The sequence below is a fragment of the Bombina bombina genome, chromosome 6 (genome assembly GCF_027579735.1).
Source record: "Bombina bombina isolate aBomBom1 chromosome 6, aBomBom1.pri, whole genome shotgun sequence".
Classification (NCBI taxonomy): domain Eukaryota; kingdom Metazoa; phylum Chordata; class Amphibia; order Anura; family Bombinatoridae; genus Bombina; species Bombina bombina.
Window position 1 is genome coordinate 348,181,750 of NC_069504.1, and position 17,963 is coordinate 348,199,712.

At 39.6% G+C, this 17,963-nt stretch overlaps 1 protein-coding gene across 2 annotated transcripts in view; it reads right to left on the reverse strand.

The window, feature by feature from the left end:
- NR1H4 (nuclear receptor subfamily 1 group H member 4) overlaps positions 1 to 17,963 on the reverse strand; it is a 220,635-nt gene that overhangs the window by 85,783 nt on the left and 116,889 nt on the right. For both annotated transcript variants that reach the window (XM_053716999.1, XM_053716998.1), the window contains exon 4: positions 3,195 to 3,335. In XM_053716999.1, the coding sequence (XP_053572974.1) occupies positions 3,195 to 3,335 (141 nt within the window). The remainder of the gene's footprint in view (positions 1 to 3,194; positions 3,336 to 17,963) is intronic.

A 17,963-nucleotide genomic window follows, 5' to 3' on the forward strand; every position in this document is an offset into this window, starting at 1 on the left:
CACGATTAAAGATGGCATCCCCTGCATTCTTATTGGCTGATTTGAGTATAAACTCAAATCAGCCAATAGGAGGTGAGCTTCTGAAATCCTATTGGCTGTTCAAATCAGCCAATAGGATGAGAGCTACTGAAATTTTATTGGCTGTTCAAATCACCCAATAGGAATGCAAGAGACGCCATATTGAATCGCGTCCCTTGCATTTAATCTTCAGTTTACGGCGGCGACCGTAGGAAGAGGAGCTCCGCGTCAGATGGCTTCAGGATGGACCCGCTCCGCACTGCAGGGATGAAGATAGAAGATGCCGCTTGGATGAGGACTTCTTCCACCTGGATGGATGAAGACATCGCCGCCTGGATGAGGACTTCTTCCACCTGGATGGATGAAGACATCGCCGCCTGGATGAAGACTTCTTCCGCCTGGATGGATGAACACATCGCTGCCTGGATGAAGACTTCTCCGCCTGGATGTTGGGACTTCAGAACTGTAAGTGGATCTTCGGGGGTTAGTGTTAGGATTTTCTTAAAATTATTTTTTAGATATGGGTTTAGGCTTGTAAAAGAGCTAAATGCCCTTTTAAGGGCAATTCCCATCCAAATGCCCTTTTCAGGGCAATGGGTAGCTTAGGTTTTTTATTAGAGTTAGGGTTTTTATTTGGGGGGGTTGGTTGGGTGGTGGGTTTTACTGTTGGGGGTCTTTGTATTTTTTTTTTTACAGGTAAAAGAGCTGATATCTTTGAGGCAATGCCCCACAAAATGCCCTTTTAAGGGTCATTGGTAGTTTATTGTAGGCTAGGTTTTTTTGTTTTTTTTCGGGGGCTTTTTTATTTTGATAGGGCTATTAGATTAGGTGTAATTTTTTTTATTTTGGATAATTTTGTTTGTTATTTTTCGTAATTTAGTGTTTGTTATTTTTTGTAAAGTGTTTGTTTTTGTAATTTAGTACTTTGTAAAAATGTTTAATTGTATATTTAAATAATTTTAGTATTGTTAGTTTTTTTTTAATATGTAATTTAGTTTATTTAATTGGTAGTTTAATTTAATTTTAGCATAATAGTTAGGGTAGGTTATTTTATAGTTTAAAATTAAGTTTTAATTTATATTAAGATAGGGATCTTGTAATTTTAATGTAAAGTTAAGGGGTTGTTAGGTTTACAGGGTTAATAATTTAATAATTTAGTTTTTGGTGATGTGGGGGGCGGACGGTTTAGGGGTTAATAGGTTTACTTAGTGGTGGTGATGTGGGAGGCCAGAGGTTATGGGGTTGATAAGTTTATTTAGTGGTGGCAATGTCGGGAAGTGGCGGAATAGGGGTTAATATTTATCTTAGTGGCGGCAATGTCGGGCGCGGCAGATTAGGTATTAATAGGTTTATTATAGTGGCGGCGATAAGGGAGGGCGGCGGTTTAAGGGTTAATAGGTAGTTTATGGGTGTTAGTGTACTTTAGTTGGTATAAATAAAGTTGGGAAAAATCTGAATAACAGTGTCATCCATGACTGTTAGTTAAAAACAGTCCGATGCTCATTGCCCCGTACTTGCTGAGCGTGTTTTTGACGGCTTTTTTTTATAAATATGGAGATCGTATTCAGATCCGCAGCCGCGATGTTAGGCGAGCGTATTGACGCTCGCGAATGCACCGGAATTGACGCTTTGATAAATAGACCCCATAGTGTTTTTTTGGGAAGGGGGATTTTTTTTTAAGGATATAATCACTTATGCCCCTAGTGTTTGCGAGGCGGGAGTGCGGCGGTTTAGGGGTTAATATATTTATTAAAGTGGCGGCGATGTCCGGTCGGCAGATTAGGGGTTAAAAATTTAATTTAAGTGTTTGCAATGTGAGGGGCTCGGTTTAGGGGTTAATAGGTAGTTTATGGGTGTTAGTGTACTTTTTAGCACTTTAGTTAAGAGTTTTATGTTACGGCGTTAGCCCATAAAACTCTTAACTACTGACTTTTAAATGCGGTATCAGTCTTGACAGGAGAGGGTGTACCGCTCACTTTTTCCAAGACTCGTAATACCGGCGTTATGCAAGTCCCATTGAAAAGATAGGATACGCAATTTACGTAAGTGGATTTGCGGTATGCTCGAGTCGCGGAAAAAAAGTGAGCGGTACACCTGTACCTGCCAGACTCGAAATACCAGCGGGCGTTAAAAAGCAGCATTGGGACCTCTCAACGCTGCTTTTTAAGGCTAATGCAAGACTCGTAATCTAGGCGATAGTCACTTATGGCCTTTTCAGGACATAGGATTTTTTTAAGATAGGAATTTTATGTAATGCAAAAGAGCTATGATTACTTTAGGGCACTTCCCAACAAATGCCCTTCTCAGGGCAATTATTTTTACGTTTTTTTTTTTTTTTTTAAAAGATGTTTTTTTTGTGGGGGGGCAGTTACTTTGGTTTTAGAATATGATTTGGATTTTTTAAACAAAATAACTATAATAACTTCAACTAGGGCACTGCTTGGGGTCTTGGGGGTTAGCCCTTAGGAGGTTAGGGGGCATTTTGCAATGAGTGGTTGTGCAGTTAGGGGTAGTTTGCGATGGGGGTTGTGGGGGTTTAGGGGATAATAAGTAATAAGCATTTTGCAATGGGGTTGTGGTGGTAAGGGGGTTAATAGGGTTTGGGGTAGTTTGTGATGGGTAGGTTGTAGCAGTTAGGGGGTTAATAGGTTAGGCATATTTTGAGATGGATGTGTGGTGGTTAGGAGGTTAATAAAGTAGCGGGATAATTTGCGGTTGGCTGGTGGCAGTTTAGGGGTTAATAGTGTAGCAGGATCATTTGCGATTGGCTATGTGGGGGTTTATTGGGTTAATAGTGTAAGGAGTTTATAGCAGTGAGGATAACGTGCAAGTGTTGGTGTTAGTTTTATTTAAACAGGGTTACTGTGATATCGCAAACAATATCCTCTGGTTCACTTTTTGCGCACTTCAGGTTTTGTGCAACCCCAAAATTTATACTTTCAACTTGTAATACCAGCAATATCCGACGCACACACAAAGTTAATCTCTAGAAATGTTAACGCTTGAGCGGGAGCAGTAATTACCGCTCCAGTTTTAATCTAGCCCCAAATGGGGGGAAAAGTAATCTAAAAAACAAGATCTCTTTCCATTTTAGAACCACTTATTCACAGACAATGAGAAGAAGAATTTTATATTCCAGAAATTAGTCAATTTTATTTGATCTTTTGTTCACTTACACTCAGCTAACATTCCCATCTGTTTACATTTCCTCAGTCGGCATTCCTGGCACTTTCTCCTCATGTACATGTCCATTTCACAGTTACCACCATTCTTACATTTATAAATTGCATTCTTTGTAATACTTCTTCTGAAGAAACCTGTGAGTTAAAAACAAGTAGAGTTAAACATCAGAGTTTTATTTGAAGAACCAATCCTATACAGTTCAGCACTTGTGTATGTAATAAATGGTGCAATACCAACTGCATCAGGATATTGCACTGATACTGTATCCTCAATAGATAAATACCTCAGACAGAAGCAGTTGCACAACAGCTAATTTCACAGCATCTTCATGTTTATTGAAGTCCCAAACAATACAAAATATCAACAATGTTTTAGGCCTCAGCCCTTAATCATGTCACATCAACACAATGGGGCCCATTTAACAAGCTCCGTAGGGAGCTTGTGGGCTTGTGTTTCGCTGCTCTATAACCCTGTCCGCCTGCTCTGAGCAGGCGGACAGGAATTGCCAGAAATCAACCCGATCGAGTACGATCGGGTTGATTGATACCCCCCTGTTGGCGGCCAATTGGCCGCGAGTCTGCAGGGGGCAGCGTTGCACAAGCTGCTCTTGTGAGCTGCTGGTGCAATGCTGAATACGGAGAGCGTATTGCTCTCCGCATTCAGCGAGGTCTTGCGGACCTGATCTGCAGTGTCGGATCAGGTCCGCAAGACCTTTCTTAAATAGGGGCCAGTGTATCTGTTCACAATTTGAACATGACGATTTCATGAAATAAGCTGTTGTGTGACTAGTTTTTTTTCAAGAACTGTCAACATATATTATTCACAATCTGGCCTAGATTATAAGTGGAGCAAAAAAATATGTTAACACCTTTGACACACAATTGAGCTTCAAAACCATTTGGATTTTTGTGCTGCTATTACTAAGTGAATGGTGTTAATATTTATTGCACCAGCAGTAGCATGGTGCACACTGTAGTACTCATGTCGGTTACGTATACTTTCTCTCAGGTAATCAAATGCTATGGGGGACCGCACTAAAATGATTAATGTCATAAAAACGCAAATATGCAAATCTAATTGAGCATGAAAATTTATTTCAGGTAGTAGTAGGAGTTTTTTTCATTTTGTCCCTAGCAGTATGTGTATTTGAATGTACAATAGCAAGTGATAAAAAGTGAATGCAAGGTTTTAAAAGTGTTACATAAGAATGGATTGTGTGTCATTGCAAAACTTATTTACCAACATACAAGCGCAGTAAGTGTGATATTAGTGTTTTGCACTATCCATTAAATGTATTGGTCATTCAATGTACATAATGATGCACTGAAATTGTTAACAATCTATTGTGCTAGTTTTTTTTAAAGCCACACAGTATAAATATATTAGTTCATTAATAATATGTTTACATTCAAAATCCAGAAATAATTCAATCATGAGTAATTTGAGTCTAATTATGGAATTTTAAGTTCCAGTAAAATATTAAAACAAAATAGAAAACAATTTATACACAGTAGGCTAGATTACAAGTGGCACGCTATCGTTTGCACACAAGCGATATCAGGTTTTTGTGGCCGTTTGCGTGGAATTTAAATTGCAACCTAATTGCAAGTTGAAAGTAAATGCAAACGCGATTTATGCTAGAATTATTACCGTGAATTCAGAGCTCTGGTTTGCTGTTACGCAAGTCAACAAAGTGTCACAAAACACAACAAAAATACATGTAAAAGTAAAGTTACACTCATAATAACACTATCTAATAAAAATTATTACAAAAAAATGCATAGAAAGGTTATAAGGGCTCAAAAATATGAGATGTCAGGTGTTAAAAACCCCCCATAAATTATGCTTACCTGATAATTTTATTTCCATCGTGGGGAAGAGAGTCCACGGCTTCATTCATTACTTTTGGGAATAAAGAACCTGGCCACCAGGAGGAGGCAAAGACACCCCTGCCAAAGTCTTAAATACCTCCCCCACTCCCCTCAGCCCCAAGTCATTCTGCCAAGGGAACAAGGAACAGTAGGAGAAATATCAGGGTATAAATGGTGCCAGAAGATAAATTAAATTTAGGTCCGCCCACCGGAGTTACGGGTGGTAGCCGTGGACTCTCCTCCCCATGATGGAAATAAAATGATCAGGTAAGCATAATTTATGTTTCCATCTAAAGGGGAGGAGAATCCATGGCTTCATTCATTACTTTTGGGAAACATATACCCAAGCTTTAGAGGACACTGAATGAAACCGGGAGGGTAAAAAGGCAGACCCTAATCTGAGGGCACCACAGCCTGTAAAACCTTTCTCCCAAAAACAGCTTCCGCAGAAGCAAAAATGTCAAATTTATAAAACTTTGTAAAAGTATGTAAGGATGACCAGGTAGCCGCCTTACAAATCTGCTCCATAGAGGCCTCATTTTTGAAGGCCTAAGACGAAGCCACAGCTCTAGTTGAATGAGCTGTGATCCTCTGAGCAGGCTTATGTCCTGCTGTCTCATAGGCCAAGCGAATCAAACTTCTCAACCAAAAGGACAAAGAAGTAGAAGAGGCCCTCTGCCCCTTGCGCTTCCCGGAATACACCACAAAAAGAGATGTAGACTGAATCCTTTGTAGCCTGAAGATAGAACTTCAAGGCACGAACCACATCCAGATTATGAAGTAACCTCTCCTTAGAAGAAGAAGGGTTAGGACACAAAGAAGGAACAATTATTTCCTGATTGATGTTACGGTTAGACACCACCTTGGGAAGAAATCCCAAACCGGTGCGAAGAACAGCCTTATCCGCATGAAAAACCAGATAAGGAGGCTCAAATTGCAAGGCAGCAAGCTCAGATACTCTGCGTGCCGGTGCAATAGCCAACAGGAAAAGAATGCATAGGCTCAAACTGAACCCTCTGCAATACCTTAAGGACCAAGTTTAAGCTCCATGGAGGAGCAGACTGCCTAAAGACAGGCCTGATTCTAGACAGAGCCTGAACAAAAGATTGAATGTCAGGAAACTCAGCAAGTCTCCTGTGCAACAAAACTAATAATGCCGAAATCTGTCCCTTTAAGGAACTGGCGGCAAGACCCTTCTCCAAACCTTCTTGGAGAAAAGAGAGAATCCTGGATACCTTCACCTTGTGCCAAGTATATCCATGCTTCTCACACCAGGACAAGTAAGTCCTCCACACCTTATGGTAGATGCAACGAGCGACTGGCTTCCTTGCCTGAACTAGAGTGTCAATCAGACTTTCAGAAAATCCTTTCTTGGCTAAGACTAGGTGTTCAATCTCCACGCAGTCAGGCTCAGAGAAATGAGATTTTGATGTTGAAAGGGACCCTGTTCCAGCAGATCCCTGCGACAGGGTAACCTCCATGGCGTAGAGGATGAGATCCTCACCAGATCCTCAAACCACGTCCTACGCGGCCACGATGGAGCAATCAGGATGGGCAAAGCTCGCTTCTGCTTGATGCATGCCACTACACGAGGTAGAAGTGGTAACAGTGGAAAAATGCCCCACTTCAGGGTGAAGAGACCATTCCACCGGATGGAAGGATTGCCTGCTGAGAAAGTCCGTTTCCCAGTTGTCCACACCTGGAATGTGGATTGCTGACAGCGAGCAGCTGTGGGACTCCGCCCACTACAAAATCTGAGACACCTCCCTCATTGCCAGGGAGCTCCTCTTTCCCCCCTGATGGTTGATGTAAGCCACCGAGGTAATGTTGTCGGTCTGGAATCTGATGAAGCTGAATGACCCCAGAAGAGGCCACGCCCTCAGAGCATTGTAAATTGCTCAAAGTTCCAGAATATTTATCGGAAGGAGAGACTCCTCCTGGGACCATTTTCCCAAACAGCTCCCCATCCTGCCAGACTCGCGTCCGTGGTCACAATCTCCCAGGTCGGTCTCAAGAAGGATGTCCCCAGAGAGAGATGCTCTGGACATATCCACCAAGAGAGGGAGTCCCTTGTCCGAGCATCCATGGATATCCGCTGTGATAGATCTGAATGATCGCCGTTCCACTGTCTCAACATGCACAATTGAAGAGATCTGGGATGGAACCTGGCGAAAGGGATGACATCTATGCTGGAAACCATGAGCCTGATCATCTCCATACACTGAGCCACCGAAGGGCTTGAGGAGGACTGAAGGGTAAGACAGGTGGACGCAATCTTCCTGTGTCGTTGCTCTGTGAGAAATATTTTCATTGACATAGAGTCTATTATCCTGCCCAGGATCTCCATCCTGTTGCTGGGAACCAGGGAACTCTTTCCTGAGTTGATCTTCCAACCGTAAGATTGGAGCAATAAAAGAAGAGCCCTCAAATGATCCTCTGCAAGGCTGAACGACAGCACCTGGACTAGGAAGTTGTTCAAATAGGGCGCCACAGCAATGCCTCTGTATCTTGCCACTAAAAGAAACGCCCCAGAACCTTCGTGAAGACTCTCGGGCCGTCGTCAGACTGAAGGGAAGGGCCACAAACTGGAAATGCTGGTCCAGAAACACAAATCTTAGGAACTTGGAGTGGTCCCTGTGAATTGGAACATGAAGGTAAGCATCCTTCAAGTCTATTGTCGTCATGAACTGTCCCTCTTGAACTAGAGACAGAATAGATCTGATCGCTTCCATTTTGAATGATGGAACAGCCAGAAACTTGTTTAAACACTTTAGGTCCAGAATCAGGCGGAACGTGCCCTCCTTCTTTGGAACCACAAAGAGATTTGTAATAGTACCCTAGACCCCTTTCTGTTCGGGGTACTGGTACGATAACACCTAGAGAGGAGAGATCCCTCACACATTCTAGAAAGGTCTCTCTCTTTTCCGGTCTTGAAGACGGGTTTGACAGGAGGAATTTGCCCCTGGGCAGATGGGACCTGAACCCTATTCTGTAACCCTGGGCGACAACCTCCAGAACCCAAGGGTCCTAAACGTCCTGCAACCAGGCTTCAGAGAAGAGAGACAATCTGCCCCCTACTTGGTCCGGAGACCGGTCGGGGGCCGCCCCTTCATGCCGATTTAGTCTCGGCGAGCTTCTTGTTCTGCTTGGACTTGTTCCAAGACTGAGCAGGTTTCCATGTTCCCTTGGACTGATCCGCTTTCATGGTGGGCTGCTGGCACTGGGCCTTGTCTGCGCAAGGGATGAAAAGAAGATCCTTTAGGCTTAGCCTTCTTGTCCTGCAGTAGGAAAGCTCCCCTGCCTCCTGTAACCATGGATATGATCAAATCCAATCCTGGACCGAACAGAATCTTTCCATGAAAAGGCAGGGACAACAGCCTCGACTTAGAGGTCATGTCCGCAGACCAAGACTTTAGCCACAGAGCCCTGCGAGCTAAAACGGAGAATCCTGAAACCTTTGCATTCAGGGGAATAATTTGCATATTGGCATCACAAATTAAAGAATTGGCGACCTTCAATGCCTTAATCTTATCCTGTATCTCATTGATTGAAGTCTCCCTCTCGACCATATCACACAGGGATTCACACCAAAATGTCGCAGCTCTGGAAATCACGGCTACAGCCGCTGCAGTTTGAAAAACAAACATTTTCCTTAACATGTGTTCCAACTTTTTATCCATGGGCTCTTTAAATGATGAACTCTACGCTTTGCAAGCGTAGAGTTAGCACCATCCACCTTAGGGACAGTCCCCCACAGCTTGAGCTGAGAGTCCGGAATGGGGAACAGTTTCCTAAAGGAAGAAGAAGGGGAAAAGGAAGAACCTAATCGCTCCCATTCATTTTTAATATTAGCCATCTTAACAGGAACCGGGAATATCTGAGGCACCTCCCTGTCCTTGTATACCTTATCAAGCTTAGGAATTGAAGGTTGCTCTGGAAGCATCGGTTCCAGAACCTCCAGAGTAGCAAGCACTTGCTTCAGCAAAAAGCGCAAATTCTCCATCCTAAACCTAAAGTCAGGCTCCTCCACTGCCGGAGGATCAGATGACATGGACTCCGACCCAGAAGAGTCGGAGTGGGCCTCATCATCGTATAATGCCTCTGATATTTCCATAGGCGTAGACAACCCTTGGGCCGGGCCGCCATGATACGCCCTACGCTTGTGCTTAGCAGAACATGGTAAGGCATAGATCACTTTCGATACCAGTGTTTGCAGTTCATCCGCAAAATTTGACGGCCAATGAATCTCTCCCGTAGGAGTAATGGTTGGACCCTGGGGCGCTGCATGTGCACTCGGAGATGAAAGCAGGAAACGCACCTCACAGGACGGAGAACCCTCAGAGGTGGACGGCTCAGTAGTGCTAGACATCCCTTTAGTTTTAGATGTCGCAACTTTATCAAGGCATGTGGAACATAGTTGAGCAGGCTGATCTACAAGAACCTCCTCACAATAAACACAGGAATGAGACTTTGTTAAAGAGGGAGTACCCTCTAGCGCGTCAGAGTCCCCCATAGCTTGCACTTTTATTATGGACTAGAATAGCTGAATAAACAGGCATCTTTATATCCTCCAATGGCCGGGGCACTCACCACCTCCTATGACCCGGACTACAGAAACCGCTTCAACTCCTATGCCTCTGAGAGTGTTTATCATATTCGAATCAAGAGAATATGTACTGACATAGAGAGCTATGATAAACACTCTCTGGAACTTGTTAATAGACTAGAGCAGAGAGGTTATAATAAAGAATCCATCCTTCAGCTGAGATACAAGGTTAGAAAACTAAACAGGACACATTTACTACTAAAACAACAAAAACGTCAGAAGAAAACAGAAACTTTAGAGGATATAAAGTTCATTACATAATTTAGTAATTAGCTTCGAAAAATTAAAAATGTAAATAAAAATTTAGAGATTTTGACACTTGACTCCCAGTGTAAGAATATTCTAGAGAATGGAGTTAAATTTATTCCAAAAAGAGCAGATACCATAGGAAGTTGTTTGATTAAATATGTGTACAATTCAGAAATCTCAACCATGGAAACATGGCTAGCTAGAAAAGGTTTTTTTCGATGTGGTAGACATTGCAATGTTTGCATCTACTGCAATAATAACAACCACGAATAATTCTACACACAAAATCAGATATAGACTTTACTGTTGTTCTAAATATGTCATTTATTTAATTACATGCAATGTATGTGGTAAACAATATACAGGCTCTACAAGCAGAAATTTAAAAGATAGGATACGTGAGCATCTTACATCAATTGATAAAGATCCCCCCAAGACCCCAGTAGGTAAGCATTTCAATCTCCATTCTGAGAAAATCAATGCTCTAACTTTTAAAGTAATTGATTACATACCTCCAAATAAAAGAGGGGGAGACAGATATAGGAAACTGTTGGATGTAGAAGTTCAATGGATCTTTAAATTAGAAACTAAGGCACCAAATGGAATCAACCTGTGTTGGGATCTAGACCTATATCAAGGTCTCTAGTCCCAGAAAATGTGGTTAACTACCTTGGTATAAAACAAGTTAATAATATTATAGTTCTGTACAGGCCTTATTTAACCGTAATATTTCACATAAACTATTCAAATGAATTAAATAGATACATACATAGTGCCTAGTGTATTTATATTTAACTCCCTTTTAGATTTTGGAAGTTTAAATGGTGTTAAAAATGGTATTAAATAATGTATCTCTTTTTTCTCAGTAGTTACACGGCATCTTGCAAAAATACAATGTGTCTATGATACTACTACACATTATATATACATCTACTGTAGCCTCCATCTATGAGTATCACTATTATTATTTTTTTAAATCATACTCTCTTTTTTTAGTACCTAGCCGGTGTTGACTATTTACAATTTGTTACTAATGTGTTTGCTAGTATTAGTATCTTATTTGTTTGTATTGTTCTGAGTATTTTTAGTCTCTGTATGTATCGCTGTGAAAAAAAGAAGGGGTTTTCCCTTTAACCAATAGCTGTATGCCTGTGTGTTTTCAATTGGGCTACAATACTATGCATTGGTTTACTTCGCCACATACGGACACCCTATACGTCAGGTGTTTGGGGGTGTGTTCTTTAGTTTAATTACTTATACCTGAATTAAGACACTCCCAAACTATCTTTGAGAAAGTGCCAGTCGGCGTGAAACGCGTCAGATGACATAACTCTACCTTTGTCTTCCGTGAGTTTGTGAGTCTGTTTTAACTTTTTAATGCATATCAAATAAACTTCTTCATTTGTTTTACATACAAGGCTTGTGCATAGTGTATCTGCCTCTACCACTAAGGAGCACCAAAGGAGTACCCTTTACGGATCTATTTACCTGCAAGGAGATTGTTCCTTTTGATTTTATTTGCATACATATATACACATATAAATACATATTTACATATGTATAGAAATACATACATAAATCTCATTGCGATCCTTCAATCGTGTTTGCATTTTTTTCTGGATGAGAATGCAACCACGAGAGCTCAAACGTTTTGTTTGTGACCTGTAATACGTGTGCAACTGGGTGCGCAATGGTAAAAAAAAAAAAAGCTGAACACAGATAAAACACTCAGAGGAACTCAAATTTGAGCTCCACTCGTAATCTAGCCCAGTATCTTGGAAATATATGCATTCTGTTGTTTTGTTAGCTGCAAAAAGCAGAAGTAGGCAACCGCTTGCGGCATTCTGCTCTTTTCGGAGCTGGATTTCTTCTTGTAAAAGTGCAACACACTATGATATGGGTTTGCACAGATGCTAGTGTGTTGTACTTTCACTTGCACAAGAAGAAATCCTGCTTTGTAAAGAGCTGAATGCAGCAAGCGGCCGCCTTCTCCCGCATTCTGCAGATAACAAAACTGTTGAATGCACATGCCTAGTATGTTGTATCATATCAAATCTCTTCTAATTTTGTAAAACAAGTTCACCCTGCACTGACCTAATGACCTTACACAACTTTGTATCATCTGCAAAAATAGGGATATTGCTCTTTAATCTTTTTTTTAATCTTTTTTTTTTTTTTTAGGATTTTTTCCCCCCACTCTTTATTTCAACCCACATAATAAAAATCTTCCCTTATTGTAGGTTTAATGTTACAGAATTGCTTAGCTAATACACTGAGTGATCACCTACCCATTTCAAGGGTTGCAAGAAGGAATTTAAAAATATACTTTTTTTTAAAGCCTGGATGTGTCACATTTGTAATGCCTTTTAGGTTCTCACTCAGAGAGGCACATGTCTGGCTGGTCACTTAAATTCTTCATCTTGCAAATATGCAAGAGGAATTTGTGGTCTAGAACTACTGTTAGACATAAATGGGCATAAGGAATCATCAATACCTGAATGTGGCCCTATTGTGGAGGACATAACATAGGGATAATATATATAACATCTTGACAGAAATAAGCAATAACTTATTTTATATAGCTGCAGATGGTTCTCTTCTTTACTTACCTACAATATGACGAAAGAGAACAAACTATTTTGCCAACAATGTATTGGAAGTCATCTCACCTTCCACAGGCATTCATCATCCTTAATAGAAGAATGAAACCTATTCATGCATTTTTTTTCTAGTTTATCTTGTGTCCACTGTAACCATGGTAAATTTATATAAATATAACCTTAAAGGGACATTAAACCCAAAAATTTTCCTTCATGGTTTAGAAAGAGCATGCAATTTTAAACAACTATCTATCTTACTTCTATTATCTAATTTGCTTAATTCTCTTGATATCCTTTGCTGAAAAGCATATCTAGATAGGCTCAGTAGCTGCTGATTGGTCGCTGCACATAGATGCCTTTTGTGATTGGTTCACCAATGTGCATTGCTATTTATTTAAAAAAGGATATCTGAAAAATTAATCAAATTAGATAATAGAAGTACATTTGAATGTTGTTTAAAATTGTATTCTCTGGGGCCTATCTATGAAGCTCCGTACAGAGCTTGAGGGCCTGTGTTTCTGGCGAGCCTGCAGGCTCGCCAGAAACATCAGTTATGAAGAAGTGGTCTAAAGACCGCTGCTCCATAACCCTGTCCGCCTGCTCTGATGAGGCAGACAAGAATCGCCGGAAATCAACCCGATCGAGTACGATCGGGTTGATTGACACCTCCCTACTGGCGGCCGATTGGCCGCCAGTCTGCAGGGGGCAGCGTTGCACCAGCAGCTCACAAGAACTGCTGGTGCAATGCTGAATACGGAGAGCGTATTGCTCTCCGCATTCAGCAATGTCTGTCGGACCTGATCCGCACTGTCGGATCAGGTCCGACAGACATATGATAAATAGGCCTAAATATCTGGATCATGAAACAAAATTTTGAGGTTTAATGTCCCTTTGACAAGCAGTCAGTCTAAAGTTCTTTCATTATTGAATTGTTAGCCACATTGAAGTAGGATGAGTTTTTAAAGTGACAAACCTAGACCACTTGAGAGTGGGTGGTACCATGGTAACATACTGTAAATTAAAACAATATATTATGATTGAAAAAGTGATACTTTTATTTACTATTTGTATAATCAGAATTTCTTTCCCTTTTATATATGATGTGGTGTTCACTTTTACTTTCATAATTTCAATAGGACCTACAATCTTTAGACATTTTTAGGCTTTTATTTCTTTCTTTTAGCCTGGGCTCTCCTTGACCTTTGGTAGTTAAAATAGCTAGCAAGTTATTCTGTGCCACATGGTATTTAATCAAATTATATTTCTTAATAGGAGAACCTAGATCTTTCAAAGTATTTCCTTACACAACTTTTCCTGTACAAAATAAATATCTCTTCTGGACTTGATGTGTACTTTGTGCTTTCTCTTTTAGTTAACACAGCAGCACAGCAGCACCTAAATCCTCTGTTATCTAATTCTGATATTTCTACTAGTACAAACAGTACATGAAACACTGTGCAAATATTTATAAATCAAAGAAAAGTTTCCTAGTTTGGTGATGTTGCACCCCCCCCCCCCCAAATAGTGCATTATTATAATTATGATAATATATATATATATAAAGTGACCTTTTTTGAAAGACCTTTGGAGTGCGCTTATCTTGTGCTTTATGTATATATTTATATATATATATATATATATATATATATATATATATATGTATATATATATATATATATATATATATATATATATATATATATATATATATATATATATATATATATATATATATATATATACTGTTTATATTGACGGAATGTGTTTGTGAGGAAGAGCGCTCCAGGGATAGAAAGGAATAAAGGAAAGAGAATCAAATATAGTGTAATAATGATATTTTCCTCTATTTCTCCTATATATAAATGTTTTGCTCACCTTGGAGATTGGCGCTCATTGGACTGGAAGTGGGCGTGATTGTTTGATTAGAAGTAAAGTCACTTACGTTGTTAGCCCATGTATATATATTTTCTGATGAAGGGGTCAGTTTGAACCCTGAAACGTCAATAAACTTTGTTTTGACTTACTACTAAGAAGCCCTGAGAGTGCATTCATTTGCAACATATATATATATATATATATATATATATATATATATATATATATATATATATATATAAAACACACATAAAGTCCAGTACTCACTCACAAGCTCTCAGCTAGGATTAAAAAGCAAAACTGGAAGAGTTAGTTACCGCATTTGGCCAAATGGGACAAGCCCAGGTACCACGTCAAGGTCTCTTCCACATACCTGGGTCCCTAATACAGCCACACAACTGCAGCCATGCACACAACTGCAAGCTAATAATCAAACAAACTGGGAACAGGTCAGAGTTCACAGACTTATGTAATCACCCTGGGCATAAGTAAAATCCGGAGAAAGGAATGCACATCCAGACTGGACCGGGTACACATGCATCCCATGACTCATAAACAGGCCCAGCTTTGGTTGCCATCGCACTCACATAAAGCTACTCTATTTACAGAGTCACAGGCAATTAACCCTGGCCCTGCCAGGGTGTAAGTCCTTAGGGAGAATTACAAAATCAGACAATACAACACACATAAAGTCCAGTACTCACTCACAATCTCTCAGCTAGGATTAAAAAGCAAAACTGGAAGAGTTAGATACTGCATTTGGCCAAACGGGACAAGCCTAGGTACTGTGCCAAGGTCTCTTCAACATACCTGGGTCCCTAATACAGCCACACAACTGCAGCCATGCACACAAATGCAAGCTAATAATCAAACAAACTGGGAATACACAGAAAATCTGACACTCGCCAGCAGGCACACAACAATGTTTAAAAGCAAAAATGGGAGAGTCAGTTGCATTTGGCGCCAAACGGTTTAAGCCCAGAACCACCCTTACCTGCACACACACAATACATGTTTTCAAACAAACCACTGGGAACCTCCCAGAATGACACAGGTATTTGTCATTTCCCTGAGTACATACAAAACACAGGAATTAACCGCACTCTCAGACTAGACAGGGTACACATCCTGGTTCCCAGTTGGTTTGTTTGTATACAGGTTAGGGTCCCAGGAGGGGAGAGACCTCAACTTGGTCCTGGGCTTAAACCGTTTGGTACCAAATGCAACTCCCTCTCCCATTTTTGCTTTTAAACATTGCTGTTTGCCTGCTGGGGAGTGCCAGGTTTTCTGTGTGTTGTGTTAATAATTTTTGTGAGTTCCACTAAGGGTCTGAGTTGCTGGGAACTGTACAGCTGTCTGTCAGTATTCAGGGCTGTGAAGTTTAGTTGTGTGTGTATGTATATATATATATATATATATATATATATATATATATATATATACTGTATATTGTAGGGTTTGTAGTGAGATTACTGAATTTTACAAATGTATAGTGTTTGTTAAAACAAGAAAACAAGTTGTGGTTTAATACAGGGGTTCTCAAGTACACCTAACAGGCTATATTTTAATTATTGCCTTAAGCTCATTCTTTATGAAGCTTCTGTATTCTGGTAGAGAAATCATATAAATCTGCCTTGTCAGGGATAACTGAGGGCCAGAGTTGATAAATACTAGTTAAAGGGACAGTATAGTTGCAATTTTTCTGTAAATGTGCAAGATATATACATTACAACTGTTTTTATTTAGCATGAAAAGAATTATTGCAAGCCTTCTTATTTTGTTATACTGCTGCATGACTTCAATCCGATAATGGGGGCTCAACTCCTTGATATTTTTTTAAAGATTTACAGTGGGATAGAGTCTCTGTGTAACTTTAATGTATACACTTATTAAAGGGATATGAAACCCAAGTTTCTAATTTACTTCTATTATGAATTTTTCTTCGTTCTCTTGGTATCTTTATTTGAAAAAGCAGGAATGTAAGCTTTGGAGCCAGACATTTAGCCACTAGTTAGCAAGCACTACCTAGGTGCTGAACCAAAAATGGGCTGGCTCTTAAACTTACATTCCCGCTTTTCAAATAAAGATTCCAAGTGAACAAAGAAAAATTGATAAGAGTAAATGCGAAAGATGCTTAAAATTGCATGCTCTGTCTGAATAATGGTAAAATACTGTAAATTACATGGTTAAGAAAGAAAAAAATGCGGGTTTCATATCCTTTTAAACTATTCTATGGAAACCTTCTCTAAAAATCTTTTAATTCTCCATTCTTTAGTAAGTAAGCTTCATAGGATGACAGAGGTGAGAGGAGTTAAGCGTGGCTTTTAATGAATCTTTAATGACTCTAGTAAATTGGAAAGTTGTTTAGAATTGCTGCTCTATCTGAATCAGGAAAGTTTAATTTTGACTTAAGTGTCCCTTTAAGACTAAAAGGTATGTAAGTCTGTCTGGGCACAGGAGAAAACATAAAAACATACGCCTAGATTACGAATCTTGCGTTAGCCTTAAAAAGCAGCGTTGAGGGGTCCCAACACTGCTTTTTAAAGCCCGCTGGTATTATGAGTCTGGCAGGTACAGATGTACCGCTCACTTTTTTTCCGCGATTTTAGCATACCGCAAATCCCCTAACCTCAATTGCGTATCCTATCTTTTCAATGGGATTTTCCTAACGCCGGTATTACGATTGCTTGAAAAAGTGAGTGGTACACCCTCTCCTGTCAAGACTCCTACCGCATTTAAAAGTCAGTAGTTATGAGTTCTATGGTCTAAAGCCGTAACATAAAACTCTTAACTAAAGTGCTAAAAAGTACACTAAAGTAAAGTACATAAACTACCTATTAACCCCTAAACCGAGGCCCCCCCCACATCGCAAACACTTAACTAAAGTTTTTAACCCCTAATCTGGACATCGCAGGCACTTAAATAAATATATTAACCCCTAAACCGCCGCACTCCCACCTCGCAAACACTAGTTAAATATTATTAACCCCTAATCTGCCGTTCCTAACCTCGCCAACACCTACCTAATTTATTAACCCCAAATCTGCCGCCCCCAACTTCGCCGCCACTATACTAAATTTATTAACCCCTAAACCTAAGTCTAACCCTAATACCCCCTAACTTAAATATAATTTAAATAAAGCGAAATAAATTACTACAATTAAATAAATTAATCCTATTTAAAACTAAATACTTACCTATAAAATAAACCCTAAGCTAGCTACAATATAACTAATAGTTACTTTGTATCTATCTCAGGGTTTATTTTTATTTTACAGGCAACTTTGTATTTATTTTAACTAGGTACAATAGTTATTAAATAGTGATTAACTATTTAATAACTACCTAGCTAAAATAAGTACAAATTTACCTGTAAAATAAACCCTAACCTAAGTTACAATTACACCTAACACTACACTATAATTAAATTAATTCCCTAAATTAACTACAATTAAATATAATTAAATTAAATAAACTAACTTACGAAAAGAAAAACCCTCTAAATTACAGAAAATAAAAAACAAAATACAAATTTTTAAACTAATTTCACCTACTTTAATC